The 22,523-nt window shown below is 35.7% G+C and overlaps 1 protein-coding gene across 1 annotated transcript in view; it reads right to left on the reverse strand.

Annotated features, from left to right (window-relative positions):
- col27a1a (collagen, type XXVII, alpha 1a) overlaps positions 1 to 22,523 on the reverse strand; it is a 77,879-nt gene that overhangs the window by 42,695 nt on the left and 12,661 nt on the right. Inside the window, exons 4-10 of the mRNA XM_016272720.1 lie at positions 17,742 to 17,795; positions 13,890 to 13,943; positions 13,107 to 13,160; positions 12,874 to 12,927; positions 8,700 to 8,744; positions 5,126 to 5,179; positions 3,613 to 3,657 (exon numbers count right to left, since the gene is read on the reverse strand). Of these exons, the coding sequence (XP_016128206.1) occupies positions 3,613 to 3,657; positions 5,126 to 5,179; positions 8,700 to 8,744; positions 12,874 to 12,927; positions 13,107 to 13,160; positions 13,890 to 13,943; positions 17,742 to 17,795 (360 nt within the window). The remainder of the gene's footprint in view (positions 1 to 3,612; positions 3,658 to 5,125; positions 5,180 to 8,699; positions 8,745 to 12,873; positions 12,928 to 13,106; positions 13,161 to 13,889; positions 13,944 to 17,741; positions 17,796 to 22,523) is intronic.

Below are 22,523 nucleotides of genomic sequence, written 5' to 3' on the forward strand. Positions count from 1 at the left end.
AGTTCTGTGTAGTTTTGATATTGTTGTTAGGGTGACCTAGGTTTTTGTTAAGGTGTTTTAATAGTTTATATAGCTTTCAGGGTGGTTACTAAGGTGTTTTGAGTAGTTGCTTTATGGTTGCTAAGGTGTTGTAAGTGGTTGCTAGGGTGTGCTAGGTGGTTGCTAAGGTGTTCTGGGCAGCTGCTACATTGTATATGGTTGTTAATGTGTTGTAAGTGGTTGCTAGGGTGTTCTGTGGTGGCAAAAGTGTTTTGGGCAGCTGCTACATGGTATATGGTTGTTAAGGTGCTGTAAGTGGTTGCTATGGTGTATAATCACTGGCAATCCAGCTGCAGACGTCCACTATATGATCAGTAACTGATCACACGGATGGACAGATGAATGGAGAGGTCATGGATGGATGAATGGATGGACGTCTTCGTGTTGATGCAGGCCATGAAGTAAGTGTATATGCCCATGGACTGCATGGTGCTGGCCTCCACAATGTAGTCCAAGGGCACATACGCTCACTTCAAGGAACAAACGATGAAAACATGCACAAACAAACACAGGGTACAACGACAACACTCACACACATCCAGCAAAAACTCCACGCAAGGTACTTTTATGTTTTGGTATTAATGTCAAAAATATTGATTGGTGTGAGCTAGGGCTGTTCAATTAATCGCATGCGATTGTCATGCGCATCTCGTCAGTAAAGCCTGTTCCATGATTAGTAGTAAATCTCCATCACCTGTTTTCAGATGGAGCAGCACTTATGCCGAGTTCACACTGCACGATTTTAGCCCGATTTTTCACTCGCCAACAGGTTTTTCGAAATCGCCGACAAATGCCCGAAATTGGAGGGAACTCGGTGTTCGTTCACACGAGTGACAATCACGCAGTGTGAATTATCAAAGACGCGATCTGAGGGAATCGCCGACACGTCGCCGACGCCCGTGAAATATTTGGCATGCTAAATATCTGGAGCTGTCGGCGATTCACAATCACGCTGTGTGCAATGAGTTCTGACTGAAAACCACATCGACGATGACCTACAGCCAATCAGAGACCAAGATACAGGGCAGCGGGAAGTTCGGGAAGGAGTTATATGAAACGTAGTTTGCGGAACAGTGTTGCCAAATCCGCGATTGCCGCCGGTTGTTTTTTATGTCAGCAGGTTGAAGCGACCCCAATAACGTGATATTTAGGCCCTGGAATGTGAATTGTACCAGGAGAACCCCGCCAAAAAAATTTGTATTTTACCCCCCGAATGCAATTTTACCGGGGGACCCCCTCAAAAGCAATTGGGCTATTTTCAGGCTAGTTTTGAGTAGTAATTGGGCGGGTCTTGTAGCGAAAACCTGGCAACCCTGCACCAGACAGAGCTGTCGGCGATTCTTCCTATTGTAAAGTCATGCAGTGTGTAACCTCCTGTCGTCGTTCCATCGTGCAGTGTGAACACAGCAACTGAATGCTACCCCAGATAGTCGTTCAATATGAAACCAACAGGGATGCAATGTCACGATGAAAATCGTGCAGTGTGAACTTGGCATTAGGCATTAACATCGATTCATCTGCAATTATGAACACGTTATTGCCTAATTGTCAGTGAACTACGGCTCTGTGTAGTAAATGCTGCACCGTCTGAAAGCAGGTGATGGAGATTTACTACTAATCACGGAAACTGCTTTACTGACGAGATGCGCATGACAATCACATGCGATTAATTGCACAGCCCTAGCTCACACCACCCTAATTTGGGTAAAAATGGGAAAAATAATACTTCTCTCTCTGAAGAAATTTGAAGCAAACAGTGCTGGGCAATAACTGATTACATGTAATCTGGATTATGTAATCAAATTCCAAAAATTAAGTATTTTGTAATTGGATTATATTACATTTTAAAATACTCGTAATTAGACTACATTTACTTTTTTATTACATATTTTTCACACAAGTCTTTGTCTTTCAAAAATATTAAACTGCTTCATGAAATCCAGTTTAAGAAACCTAGAAGTGTTGTTAATGACAAAGAATGGAAAATATTTGTATTCTCTTTGCCTTTTTATATCAATATGGTACAATATTGTCCTATTTTAATCAATGTGATAAATGAGTTAGGTCAAAAGAAATCTAAAAGTAGTCAAATTATGTTACCTAAAATGTGCAATGCCATGGATTGCAGCTACAATTATTGTCATGTAATTTGGAATCAGTAATGGACTATTTGTAAGTAATCTACCCAGCACTGAAAGTAAACATATGCAAATTTCTCGTGTTTTACCACCTCAAGAAGTTTTCATTAGCGTAAAAATATACCTCATTGTCATGTTCTAGCTTTGTTATATACAGCTTTCAATGAAAATCTAAAATTTTAGGCCCTTAATGTTGTGGTTTTTTCTCTGTGATTTCCAAAATTATACTGAATGTCGATATAATTCAGTGTATCGTATCAAATTATTATATTATTATTATTATTAGAGATTCCAGTATCGTGACAACACTAGTTGGCATACAAATGTGCTTTGGAAGCAGTGCTGGGTAGATTACTTACAAATTGTAGTCCATTACTGGTTATAATTTACATAACGAAAATTGTAGTTAGTAACATAATCTGGATTACACATATTACGTATAAGTGTGCATCATATTGATTAAAAAAACAACAAAAAACTAAAAGAACGAAAATATATTCCATTCTTTCTCAACATCATGAAATGCATTAAACATTACATTATGGTAGGGTTTCCCATACTGTACATAAGTGGTAAATTCATTTAGAAAGGGGGAAAAATGTGGGGCAAATCAATAAATTATGAATAATTTATTGCCATTGCGTAAATAATATGTAATCATGTAATCCATAAAGAAGTAACTGTAATCTGATTGTGAGTATTTTCAATGTAATATAATGTAATTACAGGTACTTTATTTTTGGAATCTGATTACGTAATCCAGATTACATGTAATCAGTTACTACCCAGCACTGATTGGAAGACACATGTGTATGTGTTTGTATGAGCGGTGACTAAAGACAGCAGGGCCTCAGTCTGATTTTAAACAGGAAATTCCAGCCTATGGGGGCAGAGCCTAGCCTGATAAAGAGCCTTTAATACAGCTCGACTACAAACACAACAGCCAAAGCGTACATGTGTGTGAGCATGGTATATAAAGTGGTACAGTGAGAATAAAATATAAATTGTTTCTGAGTACATCAAATAGACGACAGGGCAATATAAATTAAGATGGCTGTACATGCGAACATGTTAATGTGACCATAGGAGGCTAAAAACACACATAAACGCACACTTATGGCTCGGGTAGCTGTCAGCAGCAAATTTGTCATGCTTGAGTCTCTGTTGACTCAAAAAACAGAAAAAGGAAAAACCAGGGGGATGAAAGAAAAGAGAAGCTGTAGTAGTAAAAATCTCTCTTCTGGAGTCGAGGTCAAATCACTTGACTTTAAAATTCAACTAAGTCGTAAGCTACATTTTTAGCTTTGTAAAAGATCAAACAATGCAAATAACCTAGCAACGGTAACTATAGGCCCGCTCAGACAGCTCAAATGTCACAATGACAGCGTTGTTAAGTTGCAATCATACATCAAACGGGAAGAAGACGTGTACACACCCGAGCCCCTTTCGGCCCAACAGGCCCTATTGGACCAGGTAAACCCTGGAAGAGAAGAAAAAGAGAGAGAGAGAGGCTTCAGAAACACGCTTAGGATTTAATCAACACACATCATTTAACAGGCAAAATGGAACCGAAATTAATAGCTCGTTTCTTTTGATAAGTATCCAAATTTGTATGCCCACAAGAACAAAAACCATGATGAACTTATAATGGTTTTATCATAGGCTTCATATATTAAACAGAGCCACACTTGTATATTCTATGTATTTTTATAGATACAGATTTGAAATGTTTTATATATTTTATAAGTTAAATATATTTTTAATATTGTATAAATATATTATATTATACATTTTCAAATTTAGGCTGATATGCAGAAAATAGCAATGGATAAATGTTTGACAAATGAGCTTTTTCTTGATTTGGTTAGGTTATAAAAAGAAAAAGGGGTTTATTTGCAATGATGACTGGATAAATAAACACATGATGTCAAATAATAATTTGACTTATTGGTTTATTTTATTATGTGAGAAGAAAAAGACGGTTAAGTTATATTTGACAACATAATGCTCTGGTTGACCAATCAGATTTATGCATTCCAAAGAACCGTTTTATATAATTCAATGCAAGCAACTGCAATGAGCTCAAGATGTGTTAAAAAACAAAGACTTGTGGGTTCTGGACAGATATTTCAAAAGGATGGAGACTTGTATATTCTATGTATTTTTATAGATACAGATTTGAAATGTTTTATATATTTTATAAGTTAAATATATTTTTAATATTGTATAAATATATTATATTATACATTTTCAAATTTAGGCTGATATGCAGAAAATAGCAATGGATAAATGTTTGACAAATGTGCTTTTTCTTGATTTGGTTAGGTTATAAAAAGAAAAAGGGGTTTATTTGCAATGATGACTGGATAAATAAACACATGATGTCAAATAATAATTTGACTTATTGGTTTATTTGATTATGTGAGAAGAAAAAGACGGTTAAGTTATATTTGACAACATAATGCTCTGGTTGACCAATCAGATTTATGCATTCCAAAGAACCGTTTTATATAATTCAATGCAAGCAACTGCAATGAGCTCAAGATGTGTTAAAAAACAAAGACTTGTGGGTTCTGGACAGATATTTCAAAAGGATGGAGATTTATTCTGATTAAATCCAACACTCCATCAATGAAAACAACACAAGCGTGTCAAAACATCTCAATACTATGCAGTCAGAGTGAGCAAATACATCCTTTCCTATAATTAAACGCTGTGATTTTCAATAGCGGTGGCCCGCAGCTTTACTGAACAAAAACTAATATCTATGCCAGGGCAACGTACTGCTAAATTAATTGCATATTTTCCATGAGCAGTCAATGAAAAACAAAGCAAAACACACTCTAATGAATGTACGGATGCATGCACGCACACACACACACACACACACACACACACATACACACACATACACACCACACTCCACAGCAGAGGAAGATCTACTGCACCTGCCTGCCAGGATAGCCTTTGGCTCCAGCTTCTCCAACAGGACCTTGTTCTCCCTGTAAAATAAGACAAAAGAGAAATACTGGTTCTCCTAATATACATTCAAGCATAAACATTTACCTTAAAGACCCAGTGTCTGAACATGTAAACTGCATCAATGTCACTGCACTTTATTTGGAACAAAACACCAAACGATGGAATCCTTTTACAGAAAAAGCACAATCAAGCTAAATGTTTTTGTTTGTTGGGTTTGAAATGATAAATCAATAGATTTAGTGCTGAAATTGAAGACATGATTTAGTGGAACGTGTTTATAGCTAATGTGATGAGCTACATCAAGCTGATTCAAAGACACTGAGCAAAAATGATGAAGAAAAATGAAGTTAGATGCAGTTTTGAGTTAACATTTTGATCTAATGCAATGTTATTTATACATAAGTGTGGCTTAAGCCTATGTAATATTAAGACTGTCTTATCTATTCAATGTAATAATATAAGGAGCAATAATGTGTAAGCGACATGATTTCTGGACATCTGTGTAGCCTATGTTGGTGGATGAATGCGTTTGATACTTTTTGAAAACCTTAATATTTACATTTTGGTATCAGATTTTATTCCAGATGAAGCATAAAACATGCAGCATGAATGTGTTTGTACCCAGAGGTAGTGCTGGGCGGTATACCGGTTCATACCGAATACCGGTGTTCATTTTTGTTATGATATGAATTTTTAAAATACCGCAATACTGTATGTCGCTTAAACAACATTCGGAACGCGACACTGTTTGAAAGGGGTCTATTTTCATTGTTGCACTGTGGTGAGGGAACAGCTGTATGTGTTACTAAGCATGAAAGTTCTGAAACTGAAGCTGTAGAACTAATAGAACGTGATGACACAGAAGAACTCATCCACAATAGTTCCACATTGACCGCCACAAATATCCACCGCCCCCTGCCATCAGCTCCCGCGTCTCACACACACACACGAGCGTGACTTTAGCACTAGATTTAGCAAGTTTCAGACCCTTTTATCGGCTTTTTTCCATAGAATATTCATACTGACAAACCTAGCGACTTTTTTGGATAAACCTTAGCTATGGTTCAGTTGGAAGATTTCGCCAGTGCTGTCCCGCGAACGTGAGGTCTGACTTTCCCGGAGAAGTGTCACCTCTCTCGGCGTCTGTTCTGTGCAGTGAGCGGCAGAGAAGCAGCGCATTCAGTTGGCCGCACCGCAGCCGACTCGTCAATAAATGAGTACAAAACAGCGTTTCCGAGCACCTGTCGCTTACTGATTGTTTGGAATTATAAATATGAGCGTAGTTCGTCTGTTAATAACACATAAAATAGGGCATTCTAAGTCAATATACTGCAGTATTTCCTCTCTCAATCAGTAGAAAATATGGTTAACACCCGGTCATGCATGAAAATAAAATACCGTCATGCACCGTGAAACCGGTATAATTTTGAAAAATACCGTGATATAAATTTTTGGTCATACCGCCTAGCACTATCCAGAGGTAAGAAGAATGTGAACACAAACATTTTTCATCAAATTCTTCAAGAGCTGCTATTCATGTTTGTTTTATAGTTATATTCTCTTGCTGAATTTCGACAACTCATTTTGACAATTGTTATTTCTCCAAAGGAATTTTAGGAGAAATTCTTATTAATATTTAATACTCAATTTAAATAACTGAGAACACTATTAAAAGTAAAGTTTGTCATTGTCGATTGCTTTGTTTTTCTATCATCATCATCAAAAAAAAAACCCTAAAAGACCTTCAAAACAGAATTAGACACTGGTAAAAATGTTAAATCTAATATAAAGTAAATATAGTAGATACTATATGTATCTACTATACGTAACATATAAACGTACATAATATAGCCAGTAAGGGCTATATTAGCTCCTCCCCTGGCCTTTGTCAATCATGGCCTCCTAATAATCCCCAACCACTTGATTGGCTCTATCTCTCTCTCCTCTCCACCTGTAGCTGGTGTACTGTGGCTGCCGTCGCATCATCCAGGTGGATGCTGCACACTGGTGGTGGTTGAGGAGAGACCCCCCCCCACATGATTGTAAAGCGCTTTGGGTGTACAACAATACACTATAAAGCGCTATATAAATGCATCATTCATGACTTTGGGGGCGGGGCTATTTGTTTGTCTGACCAATAGCAGACAAGGAGAATGTTCCGTTTAAAATCAGTCCTTATTTTGCAATTCTGTTTGGTGATGCTAGACACAGAAATGACACACTTAGGCCCAATCCCAATTCTATTTTATACCCCTTCCCCTACCCCTCCGCCTAGCCCTTCCCCTTGTCCCTTGAAACAGAGTGTCAAGGGGTAGGGGTGAAAATATTCCCCTAAGAATTGGGACACCACTACTATACGTCACGCGTCATTCTTTTGTCGTCTAGCTCCTACAATACACACACCTTGGTGTGCATTAGAGCCTTTAATTACCGTTCTATATTAATGCGCTGCTTACTGACACTCACAAACACACACACATATATCAGAGATCGCGCAGCTCACACAGCCAGGAGAAAAGAAACTTGTCAACGCTGCCCCACGACTTTTATTAATAACAGTTTAAATACTGAATCGATACATTATATTTTCCAGCAACGAGAGAATAAAATTGCTGTTTTTTTTAAGTAAACTCACTCTAAAAAGAGAAACACACAGACTCGCATACACGCAACTTTCATCTCTCTCTCTCTCTCTCTCTCTCTCGAATTGGCAATATTTGAGAAAAGAGTTTAGCGATTTCTAATTATTGGGGGGACTAGCCCCCCTCAATGTCTATAGTGGTTATTGCCCTGATCAGACATGAAAATATGTTGTGGCACTATCGTGCAGTCTATAATGATATGACATTAGTTAGCAAATATTAACAATTTTTTGCAAACATTTCTTTGAGTAACATGACCGTAAATATGAACTCACGATTGAATGTAACATAAAACAAATTATTACTTTTCTTAAAACCTTTATTAATGCCAAAAATGCTTACTTTTATTTGACTTTTTGTTCGCTCGGGCAGCCACGTTGCCACTGAAGCCGGTTTACGCTGAGATAATTCATACCCCTTCGTTTGAAGTGTGGCCCCAAAAAATCTTCGTTTGAAGGGCTGTCTGGCCCTTCCCCTTACCCCTACCCCTCCAACCAAAAGAGAATCGAGACACCCCTACCCCTTCACGTGAACGCGCGAAACAGGAAAGGGGAAGGGCTAATAGGTAGAATTGGGATTGGGCCTTAGTCTCCCGAGTTATGAAAGAACACCCTCGGAGCAATAAAACTTTCCTCTGGGTGTGCGTGTTTGTCTTTCCTCTCACTAAACTTTTGACTTGTAGGGACGGTTCACCTTAAATAACACAGAGGGCTTTATAAGGACTTTTTCTTGTCATGTGAATGTCTGTGTGTGTATTTTAAGAGGTAAATCTCTCCATGGATTAGTTATTACTTGTGACGTACGTTTTTGACTTGGATGAGAATATCCTCACACTTTGAGTGTTTGTTTATGTGCTTGTTTGTTTGTGTAACAGGGTTTGTATGTCTGCATTACTCACTGGTTCCCCGGGAAGGCCTGGTGGTCCTGGATGGCCTTTTTGTCCCTGTTCACAAAGAGGACATGTGACGATTTAGTAAACACTTAGTGATTTACACACACACATACACACAAACTGTAACAACCTAAGACAAATGAAAGGCTACAAAACCACTTTCTAAAAAAGTATATGGAAAGACACGCACACAAATACACATCTCCCACAGTGAGCGTGCATTTTACAGATCCATCATTATTGGCCCAATCCATCTGTAGTCAATAACGAAAGCAGTGCGATATTTTCCACACACGCCTTTAAGTTGAACAAAATGCATCTGCACATGTGCGTTTGCAACATATGTGGGTTTCAGTGAGCAAACGTGTATGTGTGTGTGTATATTGCAGATATAAATGTTTTCCGGTTATAGTCAAGCTCCCACGAGTCTTACAGGCGCAATATTGTGCCGACTACAGCAAGACATTGACACAGAGTGGAAAATACGCATCAAAGGTGGAACAGAGCGAGAGACGGGTTTGAGGGAGGAATATAGTAAAGTGTGAGACCTCACGAGTGCGCCAGTAGACAGACAAGAAAAAATGGATAAACTATGAGAATATTTTCCATGTTACATGTGAACCGCACTTCTGAATGGCATGTCTTACAACAGTGAGAACATAAACTGAACATGAACTGCTAAATAGATAGACAGACAGACAGAAAAGTTAAACAGATACATTGACAGACTGACAGAGAAGATAGACAGAAAGACAGACAGACAGAGAAGTTAGACAGAAAGACAGATAGACAGACGGACGGATGGACAGACAGAGAAGTTAGACAGAAAGACAGACAGACAGACGGACAGATGGATAGATAGATAGATGGATAGACAAACAAACAGAAAGACAGACAGATAGACGGATAGACAGAGAAGTTAGACAGACAGACAGATAGATAGATAGATATAGATAGATAGATAGATAGATAGATAGATAGATAGACAGAGAGACCAAAAAAAAATACAGTGCCTTGCGAAAGTATTCATACCCCTTCATTTATTTTACATTTTGTTATGTTGCTGCCTTATGATAAACTTCTTCACAGTAACATCTTATATCAGTTTCTGTGAAGACATGTGCATTCCTACGATTTGTATATTTTTATTCCTTAGTTACTTGTTCTATTTTTCTATTTTTTATTATCTGTGTTTTTGTTCTGTCACTGTCATTCTGTGTCATTCTGACACTGTGGAGCTTCTGTCATGAAAACAAATTCCTCGTATGTGTAAACATACCTGGCAATAAAAACTCATTCTGATTCTGATTCTGATTTAAATGACTTTTTTTCCACATCAATCTACACTCCATACTGACAAAGCAAAAACAGAATTGTCACAACTTCGTAAATTTATTAAAAATAAAAAACTGAAATAAGTACACTGCATAAGTATTCATACCCTTAACTAAATATTTTGCAGAAGCACCTTAACAGCCTCAAGTCTTTTTTTTGTTTGATGCGACAAGCTTTGTTCATCGGCATTTTGCAATTATCTGCCATTCTTCACCTCACCTGTTCACCTCTCAAGCTCTGTCAGGTTGGATGGGGGCAGATGCACATTTTCAGGTTTCTCCAGAAATATTTGATTGGGTTCAATCCCAGGCTGTGGCTGGGCCACTAGGCCAGCTCTAGGAAGAGTCCTGGTTGTTTCAAACTTCTTCCATTTAGGGTAACAGAGACTACATGCTTCTGTGACCCTTCAATGAAGCAGAATTTTTTTCTGAACTCTTCTCCAGATGTGTGGCTTTGACGCAAACCTGTTTCTGAGCTCTACGGGCAGTTCTTTTGACCTCAGGGCTTGGTTTTAGCTCTGATATGTATTATCAGCTGTTAGACCTTTTATTAAGATATGTGCGCCTTTCCAAATCATACCCATTCAATTGAATTTGCACACTTGAAGTGTAGTAATATCTACAAGCAAAACGAATGCACCTGAGCTAAATTTCAACTGTCCCAGATACTTATGCAATGGAATCATTTTAGTTTTTTATTTTTAATACATTTGCAAAGATGTTAAAAACCTGTTTTTTTTGACAATTATGGTGTATGGAGTGTAGATTGTTGTGGAAAAAAACTAAAGCAGTTTAACATAAGGCAGCAACCAAACTAAACGTGAAAAAAATCAAGGGGTATGAATACATTCGCATGGCACTGTAGATAAACAGATAGACAGACAGACAGAGAGCTAGATGGATAGACAGACAGACAGGATTAATAGATAAGACAGATAGATGGACACAGAGATAGACATAATAGATACAGGCAGACAGACAGAACACAGGATTGATACAGAGAGATAGATGGATGGACAGACGGACAGGCAGGATAGACAGACCAATGGACAGGATTGATAGACAGATGGACAGTCAGACAGACAGATCAGTAGTGTGAAGTACCATCATTCTAGAGAAATGCAAACAAGAACATAAAACTACAAGACACACACACACACACACACACACTTTCTTCTCTGCCAAACCAGTGAAATCCATCCTGTCACACTCAGCGTTTGAGAGATGTCTGGTTCTTCCATTACGTTTGTTTGTGGGAAACCCAGCTCCAATTCCTGCCTCTGCCTCCACATTCCAGCGAACAGCCACACACATGTACCATTGATCTCTGTTTTACATTTACAAGCATTTAAACACTTACATATACAGTACACTTACAACAAACAAAAATTTATTATTTTGTTAGAATTCTAAAAAGGACCATTTTATGTCAGAATCATTTTATCTAAAAAAAAATCTTGTAATCCCTTATAACTTTCTAAGAACCATCTAGCTCTAGAACATCTTTTACTGTTTACAGTAAAATCTGTGTTAAAGGTTGTACTGGATCAGCTGCTTAATCTGTCTGGCCCCTCAGTAGAATCACAGGCTGCTTTGGTTTATTATTGGGTTCCGTCGGTCATACCCGCATTCATTCACTTGTTTATGACACGCTGCTGTCTGTTTTTCCAGAGGTTCTCCTCTACATTCTGATGTCTCTTTTTCTACCCACAGACATGGACCGCCGCGCAGCCTGCCAGGTATTCAAAAACACACATGCACACACACTAAACCACATGTACAGACATGCCACCAACAACTCATTTTAATAATCAATTAACCGATCAATTATTTCTGCGATAAATCAACTAATTGGATAATCAACTAAAAATAAAATTATATTTTAGTATTTTGAAAAAAGCATGCTAATCCACACCTTAGAACTGAAATAAAAGGAAATATATATATATATATATATACACACACACACACATCACTGTAAAAAAAATAATAAACAACTTAAAATTTGTTGAAATTACTTAAATATCCAACTTAGTATATCCAGTATAATCCAGCTAATCAGCTTCATTTTTTTATCTGCATAAAAAAGATTTTAAATTAGACAAAGTGGCAACCCAACACAGCACCATAATTATTTATTATACATGCTTTTTCATGTTAAATGTTGATCAGGTGTTCATGTGTTATCTTAACCATATTTGATTATCAGGTTAGTTGCATTTTGTCATTGGATCTAAACTGACAAAGTCTTAATAATGACACTCGCTGTCAACTACTTTTATAATAGACTTTGATTGTATTAATTAGTTGTTGCTGCTCTAGACATAACATATGCATGCTAACGACCATCGTTTAAATCCAGGAATCCGCTACAGGATTTTTCCAGAGATCCCTCTGCTAGATCCTTCCAACGCAAACACACATACGAAGCTGTAAGTGCTATTGCTTACACTAAAACGCCTGGCAGAGAGTCTAAACTTGCTATAATCATGCACAGCTGAGACGCGACACACACACACACACACACACACACACACAAAGAGAGTCATGCATGGTGAACGACTGTACGACTCTCAATAGCCTTGTTTGACGTGTGTGAGCGCGGAGTATAAAGGAGTGATAGACGACTCATTGGGGATTCCCTCTGATGTTTACACTGGGTTTCCACAGCAACGGGAGACACAGTGAGGCAGAAGGAGTGGGAGCGCTCAGAGTGTTTGCATGGGTCTGGTAAGCAAAGAGGCAAACATCTGCGCTCATGTCACCCAGCAAGTGCACAGCAACATTAGTGACGAGAAATAATGAAACAACGGAGAGAATGATTCAAGCGTTTCAGAATATCTTACCTTCCGGCCTTCCGGCCCGACTAAACCGACAGGACCAGACAAACCAGCATCTCCCTACAAACACAGAGAGTAAACATGAGGCACAAACAGTCCAGTGCTGCCACAGGAACCCATGGAGAGCAGATGCTGCTGCTGAAACTCTTCTTATGTTTGCATGCTCAGCAAAGACCCTTATTCTCATCAAGAACAATGTTTTGGCTGTTGTTAACATTGAAGTATGTGTGTTTTCTCACTTTTTCTCCTTTTGGCGCTTTTCCAGGAGAAAGTCCAGGGTCTCCTTTTTTCCCCTGAGAGAAAGAACGACAAAACAAAAGATGGAGTTTAAATCGTCTGAAGAAAATGTTTCATCATATAAAGCCCAGTCGTTTAAAGATGCTAATCAGATCAAAGCAAGGCTGTTATTTCATCCGTTTTGAGCTTTACATATTACAGTAATAACGGGTTTGCGTGTGCATGTACATGTGTGTGTGTCAGAGACAGAATAAGAGAGCGTGAACATGTGGGAAGTTTGACTCCAGGCCGTTGCACCTTAACTAGGTTTGTCTTCAAAGGCCGCCTAAAATAATTAAAAACAGAAAGCAGAGAGCGTTCAATAACACAAACACATTCCCCGCTGGGCTGCTCGGCTGTTTACCACCTTTGTAGCGTTTACAGGGATGGAAAAGGCGGACCAATCACACGGCAGGACATCACACGCACACCTAATTTGGAAGTACGTTCGGTGCTTTTGGTTTATAATCCGTGTTTAATACTACATCTACACTTCGCCACACAAACACTCGTTTCCGTATCATGGGAAAGTCTTTCCACTACCTGCTGGGCTTCTCATGAGCTCAAATAAATCAAAGGGCTTGTGTGTGTGTGTGTACATGTGTGTGCCTGTGTTTCCAAAACCTTGTCCGCAGGGTTTTGTGCGAAGCGGTGATGAATATAACAGAAGGCCAAACAGAGGAAGATGAGCAGAGCAGTGCATGGGATCAGACTGCGGATTATCTGACGGTAAGTGTGGTTTTTACCTTCAACCCTGGTGGACCGGGTCGACCTGGCTTGCCGTGTGGTCCTGGGGGTCCCTACAGGAAACGCCATATAAACAATACACACATTAGGAATGAACAATTAAGCAAAACTGAATGCATTTAATAGTTCACCCTCTGACAATAGAAACCGTTTATGCGCCCCTTGTGGCCATGCTCAGAATGCACCTGCATTATGAACCGCTTCATCTTGTCTAGTTTGATGGTTTTGCATTCATGTACTTGCGTACTTAAGTACACTTTGGGCATTATGTGCTTTCAGTTTACAGTGAATGGAACTGAGATGAAATTGAAGATTGAAGAAATCTTCAGAAACTGAGATTGAAGTCAGTTCTTAACTCCATTTGACTTTGACCTTTCATGCGACCCTGTCCTTGTTCTTATTTTAAACGACATCCCATCTGAGGTCAGAGGTCACAGTGAGGGTCAAGGTCAATGGGGGTCATTGGAGGGAAACAGTCCATAAGTAAGCCCAACAGATTGAGTGATACCATGCATGAAAACAAAACAAAAGCAATGCAAGTGTGTAAAAACAATAGTGTGTGTATTTATATTAGGGCTGTGTGATATACTGAATATTGATGAAATATTGAATATTACTTTGTTGCTAATATAATATTAAACCCAGAAGAATAAAAAGAACCAAGTCTCTGATTTGCACCCAAACAATGTGATTCACTAAATAATTTTAACCAAACTGAGTGTTTAAATCAATAAACACTCAAAATGTGGCTTTAAAAAATGTTTTACATTACTATTTATTCATATATAAGGAGTGAATATGGACTGATTATGTTATGTGTTACCATTATATGGTTTGGGGTCAGAAAGATCGTTTTTTCCCCTCAAAAGACAATAATACAAAGATGGACTAAACTTATCAAAAGTGACAGTAATGATATAATGTCACAAAAGATTTCTATTTCAAATAAATTCTGAACTTTCTATTTATCAAAGAATCCTGGGGGGAAATGCATCACCGTTTCCACAAAAATATGAAGTAGCACAACTGTTTTCAACATTGATAATAATCAGAAATGTTTCTTGAGCAGCAAATCAGCATATTAGAATGATTTCTGAAGAATCATGTGACACTGAAGACTGGAATTCAGCTTTGCATTACAGAAATAAATTACATTTGAAAATATGTCCAAATGGAAAACAGTTATTTTAAATGATAATAATATTTCAAAATATTACTGTTTTTACTGTATTTTTAGGCACATAAATGCAGACTTGGTGACAATAGTAGGCTTCTTAGTCGTGTACTAGGAAAAAGCAAAGATTGAGGAGAGTGCAAAGAAAGCGCAAACAGTGTAGTGAAGGACTTCTTTGTTCTAACAAGCAAACACACACACACACATATACAAATAACATACACATTTAACATGAACAGGGTGCCGGCTGAACAAGGCCTAGCAGTCAGACTTTATAACACATGCTCTAAAATACTTAGAACACACACACACACACACACTTTGATGTATGCACACTACATGTTGACTACAGTTGCTAAAACATCACCTCGCATCCATGCCATCCTGTCAACAAAGGTCAAAGTTCAAACAAAGTCTCATGTTAGGGCTGTGTGATATACTGAATATTGATGAAATATTGAATATTACTTTGTTGCTAATATAATATTAAACCCAGAAGAATAAAAAGAACCAAGTCTCTGATTTGCACCCAAACAATGTGATTCACTAAATAATTTTAACCAAACTGTCTAAATCAATAAACACTCAAAATGTGGCTTTAAAAAATGTTTTACATTACTATTTATTCATATATAAGGAGTGAATATGGACTGATTATGTTATGTGTTACCATTATATGGTTTGGGGTCAGAAAGATAGTTTTTTCCCCTCAAAAGACGATAATACAAAGATGGACTAAACTTATCAAAAGTGACAGTAATGATATAATGTCACAAAAGATTTCTATTTCAAATAAATTCTGAACTTTCTATTTATCAAAGAATCCTGGGGGGAAATGCATCACCGTTTCCACAAAAATATGAAGTAGCACAACTGTTTTCAACATTGATAATAATCAGAAATGTTTCTTGAGCAGCAAATCAGCATATTAGAATGATTTCTGAAGAATCATGTGACACTGAAGACTGGAATTCAGCTTTGCATTACAGAAATAAATTACATTTGAAAATATGTCCAAATGGAAAACAGTTATTTTAAATGATAATAATATTTCAAAATATTACTGTTTTTACTGTATTTTTAGGCACATAAATGCAGACTTGGTGACAATAGGAGGCTTCTTAGTCGTGTACTAGGAAAAAGCAAAGATTGAGGAGAGTGCAAAGAAAGCGCAAACAGTGTAGTGAAGGACTTCTTTGTTCTAACAAGCAAACACACACACACACATATACAAATAACATACACATTTAACATGAACAGGGTGCCGGCTGAACAAGGCCTAGCAGTCAGACTTTATAACACATGCTCTAAAATACTTAGAACACACACACACACACACACTTTGATGTATGCACACTACATGTTGACTACAGTTGCTAAAACATCACCTCGCATCCATGCCATCCTGTCAACAAAGGTCAAAGTTCAAACAAAGTCTCATGGCTCTATGGCTCTCTGTGTTTGACTGTGCATACAGATTCCTCACAAGGACTTTAGTCAATGGAATAGACCCAAAAAAGACAAATCATCCATGAAAAATGCTCTAAAATACTTCAAATACAGCAGAAAGATGGAATTTAGTACCTGCTCACCTTAGAGGATACCAAACATTTATTTTTGCTATTTATTTTTATTTATTACACTTAAAATATGGCTTAAGACAAATCAGTTAAGTGATCACTGCTCTGAATTTTTATATGGAATATAATATGTGATATACTGCATGTACATCTATCTATCTATCTATCTGTCTATTTAATTGTATTGTCTTTTTTTAATTGGATTATGCTGCTGTACCTTTTATATAACATCATCTTGCCCAGGGACAGGGACATTATATAAAATTATTTATATAATAAATATTCACAAGATTTTTATAAACATTTATAAGTATAAAATAATATTTCATGCATTAATATATACTATGTATAACATTTATAAAATAAATCAATGTATAATATATTTTATAAATATGTATATTAATAAAATAATATTTCTGTTAATATAAATTATCTATAAAAAAAAAAAACTAAGTATGGCTTATAACAAATCAATTACATTATCACTGATCTGACTTTTATATGGAATACAACGTGATATGTTGCACATATTTTTTGTATTTCTTTGGTAAATTTTATATTACATCCTGCCCAGGGACTGCAAGTAATATTTAAGAAGTTAACAAATTATTTGTTAATATCCACAGAATGTGTGATAAATATTTAGAATTACAAAATAAGTAATATTTCATTTATTAATATATTAATTGATGATGAATAATTGTTAATTTATTAATAATAATTACTAATATGATATCGTTATTAACTATTATTATCACTGCAATTCTTAATACTTTAAAATGATGTGCATTTGTAGTCATGATATTGTAGCTCAATTCATATTTCATTAAATACACAAAAATGACAAAAGAGATAAACAGGAATAAGAAAGGGCAAATGAACGAGTGTGAAAGTGAATGAGTCAGACAGATCCAGAGGTCAGTTCGACCCGCTAACCAGACAAAACACAGATACACTCACTAAAAAGAACCAATAAAGCACAAATACACTGGAGCGAACCGTGTGTGGCACTGCATTTTACACGCTTCCTGTTTATATCTGAGGTCAAAGGTCAATGGCTCTTTTAGTCTAACACACACACACACACACACACTCACCCGAGGTCCTCTCGCCCCTGACTGCCCTGGTTTCCCTGGAGGTCCCGGGATTCCCTATGAAACACAAGAGTGCTCTTATGAAGTGTGCTAACAGTGCTGCAGGGCTCTGTTTAGAAACTAAACAGTAAAGAGGAAACAGGAAGTCATTCGAGGGAATTTCCTTTTTCTGATTATGAGCTATAGACTTACAGAAGACCTGTAGATCCTGAATCCCACTGTGTGTGTGTGTGTGTGTGTGTGTGAGAGAGAGAGAGAGTGTGCAGTGTGTGTTTATGAAAAGGTCCCTGTGGTCCTTTTCTGTAGCTTTGAAGGTATGTACCAATCCCACAATCCTACAGTGCTCAGACTGCGCAATTGGCTGGCCTTATAATAATAAAAGATAATAATAAAATGATAAATATTTAAAAAGTTTAATATTAATAAGTAAATTATTATGTATTTTAGCAAATATAAATGTTTATGAATTATTTTGTGAAATAATTTATAAATGTATATTTTACTTATTAATATATTTATTAAATATTCACACAAAGTATTTTACATGTGTATTAAATGTATAAATGTGTATTTCTAAAATAAATATTTATAAAATTAACATTTATTAATATAAACTATTTATAAAATATTTGTAAAATATGTAATTATATTTAGAAAATATTTTTTAGAAATATAAATATATGTATTGATATTTTATTTTTATAAATCAACCCCATTTATTTATAATAATATACATTTATTTTATAATATAATTCATCTATGAAATAAATAAACTTTCCTAAAATATATTAGTACTGTAGATCCTGAATCCCACTGTGTGTGTGTGTGTGTGTGTGTGTGAGAGAGAGAGAGAGAGTGTGCAGTGTGTGTTTATGAAAAGGTCCATGTGGTCCTTTTCTGTAGCTTTGAAGGTATGTACCAATCCCACAATCCTACAGTGCTCAGACTGCGCAATTGGCTGGCCTTATAATAATAAAAGATAATAATAAAATGATAAATATTTAAAAAGTTTAATATTAATAAGTAAATTATTATGTATTTTAGCAAATATAAATGTTTATGAATTATTTTGTGAAATAATTTATAAATGTATATTTTACTTATTAATATATTTATTAAATATTCACACAAAGTATTTTACATGTGTATTAAATGTATAAATGTGTATTTCTAAAATAAATATTTATAAAATTAACATTTATTAATATAAACTATTTATAAAATATTTGTAAAATATGTAATTATATTTAGAAAATATTTTTTAGAAATATAAATATATGTATTGATATTTTATTTTTATAAATCAACCCCATTTATTTATAATAATATACATTTATTTTATAATATAATTCATCTATGAAATAAATAAACTTTCCTAAAATATATTAGTAAAAGTAATTTGTCTTCATAATATTTTAGCAAAATACTTGAAATCAACTCACTCGGAAATGAAATACAAAAATTATATTACATAACATAAAAACATAAAAACAAAAGTAAATGTTATTTCTTACTGATTGTTTTCTGTATTTCAGTATTTTAGTAACAAAAAAATAAACATTTTAATTTACATGCCAACAAAGGCTGTCTGGTACAAAAAGTACCCTTTTAAGCCATTTCAGAGCATAAACATACTTTACATATCAAATATCATCAAATGTCCAAAAATATCATGGTTATCCGGTAATTTCTCCCAGCTCTATGGCTAAAGCGGTATCATATGTCTCAGCATAGTTGCAGTTGGGTTTTCTGTCCTGCACCCCCAGCGCAGTGCCACGCAGCACAGGATGAAAGCCTTCATTGAGAAGATGAGTGTGTGAGTGATCTGCTGTGTGTTTATGTTAAGAATCTCGGAGCTCTAGGACTATGGCTCTGTTGATGGAGGCGGGGGGATGGGGCTTTCTCACCCACATACATGTACACAGACACAGCCCCCCACAACCCTCCAGAATGAACACCCAGATACTCCCATCATGCAACAGTGCTTTCAAACTGTGCCGCTTGAGTTTGCAGTATGCAGTACTTTGTGCACAGAATATGACACAAATGACCTACGACATTTGCTACTGCATCTCACAAAGCAATACAACTTCCATTTACAGTGTGCTGCTGAATCAATCTGAAATAATACAAGCAGCACTATAGATATTTTTTCTTTTACTTATTACTTAATTGACAAATTTTAAGATACTTTTGGTTTAAAAATGCAAAGTGACTTATAACCGAACATCACTCGCTAAATTACTCATGCAACATACGAGGGTTACTGTCGTTAACTAAAACTAAAACTATTAAATGCCTTTTTATTAATTGAAAGAAAGTGGATTGAAATTGAAATGAAAGAAATAAAATATGAATACTTAATTGAAAAATGTTGAGATGATTTTAGATGAAAAAGCAAAGTATGCAACACATCAGGGTTAGTATTGTTAACTAATACTACAGGTGCATCTCAATAAATTAGAATGTCGTGGAAAAGTTCATTTATTTCAAGAAACATTTTTAATAACTGAAAAAAGTGAAAATAAAATGACAAAATGATGACGAACTAAATTAAATGTTGCCTTCGCTACTAAGTGAAATAGGTTCAAGTTGAAGCACTAAAATTACTAACTGGTAATAAATAAAAACTAAAACTAAAACTGAAATAAAAATTAATTAAACCTAAACAGTAATATTAAAAAAAACAACTTTAATTTGAATCACTAAAATTATTAACTGGAAATTTAAATTAAACAAAAAATAAAAACGGTAATATAAAAAAAAAAATCATTATTAAATTATTAAAATATGTATACTAAAATGAAAAAAGTTAAAATAGTAATATTACACCAAAAACCTCAAGTATACCTAAAGATATGTTAAACCTAAATAGTAATATTAAAAAAGACTAATAAAAACGAAAAAAGCAAAATACACAAACAAAATGACTGAATATTACACTAAAATGAAAATTAAAACAAATGTTAATATTACACGAAAAAAACTAAAGTTAAAAGTATATTAAACCTAGAAAATATAAAAATCGAAATATTACAAATATATATAAAAACAAAAAAGCACAAAAAACAAACAAAATTACTAAATATTTCACTAAAATAAAAATAAAAGTTAATATTAATAAAACATACAATAAAATATAAATAATACTAAAATAACATAGCAACATACAGTGGTGACAACAACAGCCTCTATTTGACCATGTTTCATGCTCATTTTAAAAATGAGTAGGCAGTTAAAAGCACATACTGCACAGTATTTAGTAAGCAGTAGCATTCATTCCGAACAGAGCTTGTGAGCGTGACGCTAACACTGTTTTTTGGGGTTATTGTATATTTAACGCTAAAGATAGTGGCTACAGCTCATTATCTTCGAGTAAACGGTGTACTGCAGCTCGGGGCTGTAAATAATTGCAGACTAAGAGCGTGTGTGCACGAGTAATCGAGAGAATCGCCGGGTGTGTTCCTGCCATTTTAGTCAAGTACCTGCTGAACGTATCTTTATAGTGGATGATGGGGGCTTCTGGGTAATTATCCTGCGGTAATGACAGAGAGCATTCTCTTGGGTGCTACACACACACACACACACACACACACATACCTGTGAGTCCCAGCAAATTACACAAAGGTAACCACAGTGATGTGCAGACATAAACAGACACAAGCTCAAATGGGTCATTGTTCATCACGTGGGCCGTTTTGTCAAGTTTAGTCAGCTATTTTGGAAAATGCCCTCTAGAGAGTCTGAGTATGATGTCATCACTAACTTTGAACATCCTTGTTAACTAAAGAGATTTGCTTGAAATCACAGTTTTTTCCCCATCTACAGGACTTTAAAGACGTCGCAGTCCTACTGTTTAAATACGGCTGGCTCACATTTAGCACAGGACTTGTAATAACTCACTTATCTTTATTTGTTTTTGGGTCACAGGTCAGGTGGTTGCTTTTGAAATTCGGTCTCTTAAACAAGGTAGTTTCTGACTGATCTGACTGAAATCCCATGCTTAGTTTTCCATGGATGGAACGGGATTCCCTGCTTGTAAAGTTCTGTGTGAGTGTCTGGGTGACTGATAAAATGTTCACTACTTCCCCTGACCTTTGACCCAGCTTTAAAAGCACATCGCTCAACGGCTTTCAAGAAAACACTAACATGAGAACGATGAATGCACATGCAAACTATACAGGCATTACTAACACATTTTTGACCCAAAATTGATGATAACGACACAAAAATATAAGCAATATTGAGCCGTTTACATCCTTTAAGGAGCATATGATCCATCTGGAAACTGCAGAACTGCGTTCTTGTAACCAGTCTAAATCAATATAAATCCAGCCATCATATATTTTTCTGTTTTTACCAGCATAAAAGTCTATCTGGTCAGTAAGACGTGATGTTTGTGCTTTTAGACATTTACAAAAGAATTTATAATGAATTAAACATTTCTATTTGTACTTGAAAGGAACATTTTATGAGCTGTTCTGCAACCAACATACACTGGGGTCAGTAGGATTTGTTTAATTAGTACTTTTAGTAAAGATGTATATAAAGTCACAAAAGCTTTTTATTTCAAAGGTTTTTCTTTGTATTCAATCCTGAAAGAAACGAATCACTGTTTCCACACAAATATTAAACAGCACAACAAATAATAAATGTTTCTTCAGCAAATCAGCATATCTCAATGATTTCTGAAGGAACATGTGACACTGAAGACTGGAGTAATAATGCTAAAAATTCAGAAATAAATTACCTTTGAAAATATATTCAAATAAACGACACCTATTT

Source organism: Sinocyclocheilus grahami, unplaced genomic scaffold, assembly GCF_001515645.1.
Source record: "Sinocyclocheilus grahami isolate Dianchi unplaced genomic scaffold, SAMN03320097.WGS_v1.1 scaffold73.1, whole genome shotgun sequence".
NCBI classification, from domain to species: Eukaryota; Metazoa; Chordata; class Actinopteri; order Cypriniformes; family Cyprinidae; genus Sinocyclocheilus; species Sinocyclocheilus grahami.